This window comes from Trichogramma pretiosum, unplaced genomic scaffold, assembly GCF_000599845.2.
Source record: "Trichogramma pretiosum strain Unisexual culture from Peru unplaced genomic scaffold, Tpre_2.0 scaffold249, whole genome shotgun sequence".
NCBI lineage: Eukaryota > Metazoa > Arthropoda > Insecta > Hymenoptera > Trichogrammatidae > Trichogramma > Trichogramma pretiosum.
Genome location: NW_019640915.1, coordinates 1 through 9,329, shown reverse-complemented (window position 1 = coordinate 9,329; position 9,329 = coordinate 1). Strand labels below are relative to the sequence as shown.

Below are 9,329 nucleotides of genomic sequence, written 5' to 3'. Positions count from 1 at the left end.
CCAGTACGTCGATGAAGACTGGCTCGACCCCCGAGTAGCGGTTGGCCAGAGCATCGGCCTCGTCCTTCAACTGCGAGCCGACGATTATGCGCAGGTTCTCGTCGCGGTGGAGGTACTCGACCAGGGGCGCCGACACGTAGCCGGCCCCGAGCACCAGCGCGGTCCGGCTCTTGGACTCGTGGCCGTTGTCCTTGTGCCTGCTCCGGCAATTCTGCGACCTCAGATCCTGAATGTACTGGAAGTTCGGGGTGAGCTCGCCGTTCGAGGCGATGATGGCCCCGTGGACGGCCGGCGTGAAGCTCACCTCCTCGAGGGGCTTCTTCGCGTCGGACTTGATGATGTCGAGGGCGAACGGGAAGAGCAAGTCGCCGAAAAAGTCGGTCGACTCTCTCGGCAGCTGCGTGGGCATGTTGTCGATCGAGCAGACCAGCACCCCGGGCCCCTTGAACGACTTGGTGTCCTTGTTGCGATCGGCGTCGTACAGGCAGAACGGCGTGTCGATCGTCGTGCACTCGTTCATGAACTCGATGCTGCCGCCCGGGTCGGCGGAAATGTCGCAGATGGCCAGCATCCGGTGGGGCAGAGCCGGTGCGCCGACGCTGATCGGCAGCCAGGGCGTGTAGGCCGGCCTCAGCAGATTTTTCGCGTCGGGTATCGTCAGCAGCTTCGGCGAGTCGACGGCCCAGTAGATGCCGTTGATGATGACCGACGCGTACGGTGCGATCTTCTTGCTGAACGTCGAGATGTATCGCTCCGGGTGCTGATCGTACTCTTCCGGATCGAAGCCGCCACCTTCTTTGCGCTCCAAATGGTGTCTGCGGCGCACCTCGCAAGCGTAGATCTTGGTCGTGTCTGAGGAATCCGCAGTGAAAATAAACCAAGCCGTGTTAGATGCTGTCCGATAAGATAGCGCTGTCGTTGTGCTTTACCTCCGTGCTCGGCAACCTTTCGAATCATCTCCGGCGGCACGTACTCGTGAGGCAGCTCTTGAAAGACTTCCTGGCCGCCTTGACTCACGTTGCCACTGCCTGTAAAGACGAAAGTCAGCGGTCCGATGGACTTGGGCATCGCACCCAAGGCTATCTCGTAACCGGCGTCCCTGATGGCCTGTCTGGCGGTTCCCGAGTCTCGGTAGTTATGAGCCGGACCGATGTGCTGCAAAATTGCCTCGTTATTTCCATGTACGCACGCGAGCTCGTGTACGAGACAAGAAGCAACGAACCATAAACGGAGTGTGGTGGCCCAAGGCAAGAAGCCTGAGGCCCAGACCGTGAAGGATGTTGACCATGCCGGCGACCCCGGCGTACTTGCCGAAAGCCACGAGTCTCTGGCCGTTGTCGTCCGTCAGCTTCTCGTAATCCAGCAGTCGAATGTTCTTGTCGAGGATCGCGTCGAGCATCGGCATATTCGACTCCTGCGCCTTGATCGTGTGCGAGAAGAAGCAGTAGGTCTTGTTGGGTATCAATTGGTCGATCGGCACCTGCTTCACGCCAAAGATCACCGAGGCGCTCGATATGTCCTCCTGAACGGAGGCGCCCGCAGCGAGGTAACTCTTGGCCGGGTAGGCCCGACGATTGCTCGGTTGAACGATCACCTTGACGCCGGCGCGAACCAAGCGACGGACGTTCGACGGCGCCAGGGGCGCTCGTCTCTCCCATACCGATTGGTCTTCTCGACGGATGGCGATTACCTTGCCCCGCAGCGTCTGCTCGTACTTTTTCAGCAGTTCCTTTTCCTTGGCTCTCTGTTAATCATAAATCATAGATCGTTCCTCGAATAAATTACAGCCGAAAAGCTGAAAACATCATCGCACGTTGATACCACTCTTGTTACGCATCGCGCAACCGTATGCATACATCAGAAAAGCCTAGAGAGATAATTGCGCAAAAATGAAGAAACGCGAGATAAGACGTTGTCCGCGATCCCCCGAGGCTGCGCTTGTTTTGCCACAAATGTACTTTCAATGAAACGTACGATGTTGATAAACGATCTTTTTCTGTCACTTTATCGCGATGCAGCTTTAATTGATTCCCGACTAGAATGCCAAGTGGGCTTTTTTGGGGAAACTTTTTTATCCTCTCCTTGATCAACGTTCAATTGTAGCTACTTACTAAAGTATCTAATTTTAGCTACATTTTATGGTTTTCTTCTTATTATACTTTTCAATTTTTTTTTTTATGATTTCAAACATTTTTTTGGGATATTTCAATTTTTGAAATTAAAAAACAATCAAGAGAAATATATGTAGAAATTGAGAATAATAACTTTGCAACATAATAAAAACTTACGCTGATAAACCTCATTTGGTTGAGAAGTAAGCTAGAATAAATATTACAACGACTATCCCACGATCTGGTGAGCATCGACGCTCCAAATCCTCGCAATAAAGTCATCGAGTAGTAAATTTTTGATTTTCAAAAAAACAATTAATTTCACAATTCACTATGCATAAACGTACAAATCAATATTAATATATTATTTATAAATCAAACATGGACATTAATCCAGTACTGGATCATTTGTAAAAATATTTCGGATCAATTGTAATATCAGTTCCTTCACGCAAGTCTCGATGTGTATCACTGACCTCTTATGTACCGCAGCAGCTTTTATTTGTCGACCCTTATCTCTCTCTCTCTCTCTCCTTTTTCAATCGTGCATATTTTAATCATTTCAGTAGATGCGAGGGAAAATTTTGTAGCGCTCTCAACTCTGAATAGGTAAAAGAATGCAGGTTGTCACACATTTTTTACAGGAAAACCTCGTGAATTTCGAATATATTTGAAAAACTCACTCATACGAATTATAGAAAATTGTAGAAAAGTACGAAGATCGCTCTGATCTCATTGTCTTTGCAGTTAAAATTACATAGGAAAAATACAGTAAATGCAACAAATAAATCACATTATTATTCAGATTGATATCATTTTACGTGCGATCGCAAGTTTTTATCTACGTTTTATGAAAGTTTACGCGTGTAAAATATCGATTTACAGTACGAGTGACTAATTGTTATTGATAGTGATTAGATTAATTTTCAGATGTTAAAGTTATTTCCGGATAGTTGCTTAATATTTCATCTATTAATAGCAAGACTCAGGCTTGGCGATGAAAGAATGTTCTTATAATTTTTTTATCAAAACTATTTTTTTTATTGATATTGTTCATAATAAACATAATTAAAAATCCAGCAACGGCGATTTATATTTTTTACAACGTTGTTAACTTTAATCGTGAATGAGACATATATACAAAATTAGTAATTTCATACTAATATAAATTAAATCACAATGCCACAATTCAAAAATTATTTTGAAAAGTTATTCAGAATGTTAAGAAAATATTTTTTAATTAATTTAAATACTTTGGCTATTGTTGAGGAGATGGTTGTTGAGACTTTATCGAAAAATACATCTTTCCTTTAATTTTTTGTTTAACTGGATTGATATTTTTCAAGATTTTAGTCATAATTGTTACTATTTGATCGGAGCTTAAACCAGTTTTTTTAGATTTGAATTTTTGTAAAAGTTCTGTTGTAGTCATTGGTTTCCGCATGAGATAACGTCTTACTGCATCCTCAGAGATACCAGATTCACTGTAATGATTAGGACATTTTAGTATTAATTCAGTCATTCATTTTTGCACTGCAATACAAATTAAATGTAATGTAAGGCTTTTAAAAAATTTTACCTTGCGCCTGATACATAAGACATGAAGCCACTTTCAAGTTTTAATTTCTTTGCTTGAATTGGATCTGGTGAACTGCTTAATGGACGTTTTAAGTCAGTACTGTTACTGCTAAATACTGCAGGTGAAGCTGATCTTGAACTTTGGGTGCTTGTAGGTTTTTTATCTGGATGTTCCTTATCTTTATCAAATTCTGATTCATTATCACTAGGTGATTCAGAACCATTTTTCTTCTTTTTATCTTTCTTCTTATCCATATTTTTGCCCACTTTATCCTTATCCTAAACAATGACAATTGAAGTATTATTTTATTAAAAATTTTGTTTTTAAAATCAAATTTCTATACATACTTTTTCATCTTTATCTTGGCCGTCTTCTTCATCATTTTTATTTTCTTCTTCTTTATTTTCTTCATCTTCTTCATCAGAATCATCAGATACTAATAGTTTTTTTAAACCAGATTCTTCTGCAACAGATCTGATTTCCTTCTGTTGTTCTAATTCGGAATCTGAAGCGGACGAGTCTGAGATGTAATCAAGTTCACGGCCTTCTTCATCACCATCATCACTCTCTTCAAATGCTTCATCATCAGAAACTTTCTTTTTTTTCTTTCCTTTTGCTGTTCCTTTTCCTTTTTATAATTATTTTAAAGTTGTATTCAAGATATTGTAATAAATATGATAAATAAATAATAATTAAGTAGGTCTTACCTTTTTTACTTTTTTTTTTATTAACTTCATCATCTGATTGCTTATCTTCTTTTTCACTACCGCTAGAATCATCATCACTACTCATCCATTCATCCATTTCTGATATTTTTAAATCTTTTTTTTTCTTATTCGTTTTCTTTTCTTTTTCTAATTCCATTAATTCTTCATCTGCACCTTCTTCTTCATTTCTTAATCTCTTTCTTAACATGAGATTAAAGTAATTAAAATTTTTATTTCTCATACTGTATTGCTCTTCTGCTTCTTCAAGCTTCAGGGTTTTATAAGTTTGAATTGGTGTAAAATTGTACCTGAAAATGTATTATTTAATAAAAGATACAGCTTTTGAGTTATTATGAGTGCATTAAATTTAAGTTACCATTCATTTAAAGGAAATGCTTCAATAGCTCCATCAGGGGCGTGAGTAAACACATAGTAAGCAGCATTTTGGTTAATACCATCTGTTTTTGTTCCTTTATACTTTTTCCCATTTGAACCATTTATCTTGAGAATCCATGGCTGATCTTCAGGTTTATATTTTTTAGCATTTATTCCATATCTTTTTTTTCTTGCTTCTTCTCTAGCTTCCCTGCCAAATTCAGAACCAGCACCAAATTTAGGCATATCTTCATCCATACCCTTGAAGTCTTTCATATTATTTTCTCTTTCCATTTTAACACTTTTCCATTCTTTGAAGTCAGTTTTGGGTACAGCATTGAATCGCATAATGTTATATTTTTTTTTTGAGTTCCTAAGTAGTAAAAGAAATTATAATAATGAAAAGTAATGAAAAAGATTGTTAAATTTAAAGTTTATCCTTGGCTTACTTGGGAACTCTAATGCTGAATTCCTGAATTTGTGGGGCACTTCCAGAAGCTTGTGCTGTTGAATCCTGAAGACCATTAATATTAATTAATTTGAATTAAAATACAACAAGATTTGTTATGTATTGATTATAGGTTATTGTACGTGCCTTGGATTGGGACGAACCCGGTGCCGATATTGAGTTCATGATTAAAATATCAAATCAAATCTGAACAGATGTAAATGAATTTATAATTCAAAAAAATTTTTGTTTTTGAGATTTCAATCTTAGATTGATAAAAATATTTTTGACTTTTGAACCACCATCAGCCCGAGCATGCTGCACTATTCATAAACAGCATGAGAATGGGAAAAGTCACAGGCCAATAATACATGTCTATTGTATAGGTGACTGTATATGAGTAGCGGCGTGTCGTCACTTAGTTCCTGTCATACTTGCCAGGTGGAGCGCGACACGCGCTCCTCGATAACGATACAAAGCGCCTCTAGCAGCGGTGTCTAAAAGTTGCAACTTACTGTATCGTTAAGTCTCTAATACGACATGAAAAAAGATGACACTTCGAGCAATTCAAATTAATCAAATAATACCTATAGACTATATCAAGCGATTTATTGGCACTGAAAAATAAATGATCAAATAAAAAATTGAAAATTATTGTGAAAAATGTGCGAAGATTAGCATTTAGACTCCATATATCTACAGCAGACGAATAGACGGCATTGAGTAAGCACTCTCATCGTAGAACACCTTATATCAAAACAGCGGAGCGGTGGCTGCAGTGAGCCCCTCAGCCCATTTGTAATAAAGCGAGTTTTGACTTTACATACTTCGTTTCTTATATATTATTGTGCTCAATCGACACTAGCAAATACTCACACTAGTAGTGACTTGTCATAAGCGTTCTTAACTATACTGCTGTCACGATACGGTAAATTATTCATATTATCAATTGTTGTGCTCTTTTATTACTCAAAATTTTAAATATCATGACCAATAGTCAATGAAACTTTTTAATCAGCTTTTCACTGAGAATTCTATTCATCCATTAAAGATATTGCACAAACTTGTTTATGTATAGTTGTTTATATCTACTATCAGCTTGTTCGATTCCATTTGTGTGTGTGTGTGTGTGTGTGTGTGTGTGTGTGTAAATAGTCTGCTCCGGCTTGGGTCTTGTGATACAGTTGTATCGTGAGCACGTATTCAAGCTAGGCTTTCAAGTAGTGTTAACTTTTTTGTCGCTCATCTTACTATTAAGTGAAACATTAGTTATATATTTTCAGAAAATTTGTGATTTACTAACTACTTATTTCCATTCAAATAATTTTGGACCATTTAAGGTGAATAAGGTGAAAGCTTATAAAATTTTACTTAAAAAACTTTCACAATGATGGTGCAAAAGGTAAATGAATTCATGCTATTGATTGTAATACTCAATCCATTTGCAGGAGCATATATGTATGATACTTATATTTTTTTTAGGAACAAAGTGAATTAAGTATATTCAAAGTAGTACTCATGCACTGTATTTACATCATAGCATTTCCTGTTATTGCTTTCTTTCTAAGCAAATTTTTACTGTCTAATGGTGAGTGAAATGAATTAATTAATAGTTCTTCTTTAAAAAAATTTTAAACCAATCTAAAAAAAATATTATGCATTCAATATATATAGGTATTTTTGGATTAAGTGCAGTTGCAAGTAACGTTTACGCAGCAGGAATTGCAATACTTGTCTTACATGTAGCGTTAGGAGCTTTCATATATAAAGCTTACACTGATTCTTCAGGTTCCACAAAGCCACAGTCCAAAGCAGATTGATCAAACTTTTTTTATTTGTATTTACTTAGATATAAAAATGCATCTAACTACTTTATTAAAATATTTTTAGAAATTATAGAAAAAAAATGTATCAAAAAGACAATAATTTTATTATTAGATAAGTTTTTTTATTGTTTTCTTACAATAAATTAATTTTTTTCTCCCAAGTATTTCACTGTGTATTTTTGGACATCATCTTTCCAAAACATAAAGTATAAAAATGAAGTTAATGTAAATACATATTGCAGCATACAAATAAAAACAACAAGAGCCAAAATTGATAAAATATTTCAAATTATTATTTGGATAATAATTGGTCTATTCCTAAATATTACCTCTCACATATGAGCAGCAAGTACATGCTAAATAGCATAATCATGTTCCAGCTGTTTAAATCGCGAAAATATGAGATATTTAATCATATCTGTTAATTTTGAATCATATTCACAATTCTTCAACTGCAAACTATTTTTCTATAAATATATTAGTGTATCTGCTCAAACTATATCATTTTATGAGAAGCAATATAATTTTTAACTTAATTATCAGTTTTTGTTACTTCAATACATCTAAAATGCAATAAATGTGTTATTAACCCACACTGAAAATGTATTTAAATGTTGCATTGGTGTTGTACAATAATTTAAAGTTTGAAGTTGTCGATTTTTAATGAGATCGCCAGCGATTTTAATTTAACTCTATTCAATTTAGAATAATACAATTGTCATGTCTACATGTTTCCAGTTGTTACACCATACATTTACTACTCTTAGACATGTAAGTTGTGAAGTTACTTTGGCGGTGTATAAGATATTTTTCACATTTTCAAAAATAATTTAAAAAGAATCAGTTTTTTTAAAACTGTTGTCAATGATTTTCAAGAAATACGTTTAGTCTATAAGTGATTCAAAGGTATAAAATTACACGAAAAATTTTCCTATAACATTCTTTACCACGAATTTGTTATAAACTTTTTTATTGTATCGGAAACTCGTAAAAGCGAAAAATTTTAATTGATAAAAATTGCCAAAAAAATTTCATTTTTTTCAAAGAGCATAAACACCATGTAAAAAATTAATTCTCTGACTATAAATCTTCATAAATTTGAGCACGTAGCTCAAACAATTAATCCATTTCTACTTGTGGAATATTGACAACAACGAAAATATACGTTACGTATATAATTATTAATGCTATCGAGATAGCGTGCACTACTAAATTATTAATAAATGAGTTCTACAAATGGATGAATAAGGGAAAAAGTCAATTTTAAACATTACTTATCATTGAAGCCATTCATATTTTCATTTCAATTCCACAATCTTAACATTTTTCAAATTAAAAAGAAGGAATTTACGTTTTATGAGTTATCAAAAACAAAGTGCTGTTTTGAAATTTTTGTTATCATTTATGTTAACTAATATTCGAAAAACAATCACTCCTCAACGCAGCTGATACTCTCATGGACGTTACCTAATAATTATTAAGATATAAATGCTCACTTTTTCTCTCAATAAACACACTAATTCATGAACATCTTGTCATTTTTTTTCTTTTAACTCGCAAACACAATATATTATTACACATACATGTTTGATTGCATTCGATGCCCATGAAGTAATACATATACATACAGGAATAGCATAATAGTCGCTCGTACTAAAGGAAAAAAATTAATCGCACTGGCTATATTCTGCGACGAGGTATGATTCGCTTGTTACGCCTCAAAATAGTTTTACGCTTTTCATTAAACTTATAACTGAGTGAACGAGGAGGTGAGGGGGCCTGAGATTATTCTGCTTGTGCATTAGCACCGTCGACATCCATTTGTTCTTCTGTGCCGGATTGACCGTTATTCTGAGCCTGTGGTTGTTTCTCATTCTTGTCTTTTACTTCCTCTTTGGGGGGTTCCACTTTCGGGGCTGGTTTATTAAGAATAGGCTTGATGAAGTTTTCGACGGACTGTAACACAAAAATAAAAATTCACAGTTAATTATCAAATCGATCTTTGCTTTAAAAAAACATTTTTAAAATAGTTAGTTATTTTACCTGTTTTTCTGTTCGAATCTGATTAGTGTAAATTGGAGGTTGTTGCGTACGTGGAGTTTTACTTAGCAGTGCACGCTTTTCTTCCAACCAAGTCCATTTTTCTTGAATGCATTTGTCTACTTTAGAGATTTCCTCCAATGTGATATGATCCCATTTACCCTCTTTATTCTCATGCGAAGCACGAATTTGATCCGCAGTCTTTTTCGCAATTTGTAGGAAATGAGCCATCTCTTCGATTGC

The 9,329-nt window shown here is 36.1% G+C and overlaps 4 protein-coding genes across 5 annotated transcripts; 1 reads left to right on the top strand and 3 right to left on the bottom strand.

Moving 5' to 3' along the window:
- Positions 1 to 7: 7 nt before the first annotated feature.
- On the bottom strand, positions 8 to 2,626 carry LOC106657970 (alpha-aminoadipic semialdehyde synthase, mitochondrial; the record flags this gene model as incomplete). Its single annotated transcript, XM_023457705.1, has 4 exons — positions 2,289 to 2,626; positions 1,223 to 1,744; positions 930 to 1,155; positions 8 to 852 (listed from the first exon to the last, which is right to left on the bottom strand). Coding segments are annotated over exons 1-4 (1,698 nt in total), but the record flags the coding sequence as incomplete, so codon positions are not given.
- A 503-nt stretch (positions 2,627 to 3,129) lies between these two features.
- Positions 3,130 to 5,575, bottom strand: LOC106657855 (general transcription factor IIF subunit 1). The gene is made up of 7 exons (XM_014379540.2): positions 5,368 to 5,575; positions 5,222 to 5,286; positions 4,774 to 5,145; positions 4,398 to 4,705; positions 4,038 to 4,318; positions 3,691 to 3,968; positions 3,130 to 3,595 (listed from the first exon to the last, which is right to left on the bottom strand). The coding sequence occupies exons 1-7, from the start codon at positions 5,404 to 5,406 to the stop codon at positions 3,370 to 3,372; spliced, it is 1,569 nt and encodes a 522-aa protein (XP_014235026.1). The 5' UTR covers positions 5,407 to 5,575; the 3' UTR covers positions 3,130 to 3,369.
- A 478-nt stretch (positions 5,576 to 6,053) lies between these two features.
- On the top strand, positions 6,054 to 7,110 carry LOC106657856 (vacuolar ATPase assembly integral membrane protein VMA21 homolog). Of its 2 annotated transcripts, none has more exons than XM_014379541.2 (4): positions 6,054 to 6,148; positions 6,504 to 6,622; positions 6,703 to 6,808; positions 6,895 to 7,110. In XM_014379541.2, exons 2-4 carry the CDS (start codon positions 6,608 to 6,610, stop codon positions 7,038 to 7,040), a joined length of 267 nt encoding a protein of 88 aa, XP_014235027.1. In that variant the 5' UTR covers positions 6,054 to 6,148; positions 6,504 to 6,607; the 3' UTR covers positions 7,041 to 7,110. The 2 variants fall into 2 exon arrangements, with proteins under 2 accessions (XP_014235027.1, XP_014235028.1); XM_014379542.2 differs by having other exon boundaries at positions 6,067 to 6,148; positions 6,561 to 6,622.
- A 357-nt stretch (positions 7,111 to 7,467) lies between these two features.
- On the bottom strand, positions 7,468 to 9,323 carry LOC111693318 (heat shock 70 kDa protein 4L-like). The gene is made up of 2 exons (XM_023457704.1): positions 9,090 to 9,323; positions 7,468 to 9,002 (listed from the first exon to the last, which is right to left on the bottom strand). Exons 1-2 carry the CDS (start codon positions 9,315 to 9,317, stop codon positions 8,832 to 8,834), a joined length of 399 nt encoding a protein of 132 aa, XP_023313472.1. The 5' UTR covers positions 9,318 to 9,323; the 3' UTR covers positions 7,468 to 8,831.
- Positions 9,324 to 9,329: the final 6 nt, after the last annotated feature.

Excerpts from the sequence above, each read along its gene's own strand:
- LOC111693318 (XM_023457704.1), bottom strand. The coding sequence starts at position 9,317 with ATGGCTCATTTCCTACAAATTGCGAAAAAGACTGCGGATCAAATTCGT. Across the intron at positions 9,003-9,089 it reads AGATTCGAACAGAAAAACAG|TCCGTCGAAAACTTCATCAA; the intron begins GTAAAATAACTA and ends TTTGTGTTACAG.
- LOC106657855 (XM_014379540.2), bottom strand. The coding sequence starts at position 5,406 with ATGAACTCAATATCGGCACCGGGTTCGTCCCAATCCAAG. Across the intron at positions 3,969-4,037 it reads GCCAAGATAAAGATGAAAAA|GATAAGGATAAAGTGGGCAA; the intron begins GTATGTATAGAA and ends GTCATTGTTTAG. Across the intron at positions 3,596-3,690 it reads TCTTATGTATCAGGCGCAAG|TGAATCTGGTATCTCTGAGG; the intron begins GTAAAATTTTTT and ends TAATCATTACAG.
- LOC106657856 (XM_014379541.2), top strand. Across the intron at positions 6,809-6,894 it reads CAAATTTTTACTGTCTAATG|GTATTTTTGGATTAAGTGCA; the intron begins GTGAGTGAAATG and ends CAATATATATAG.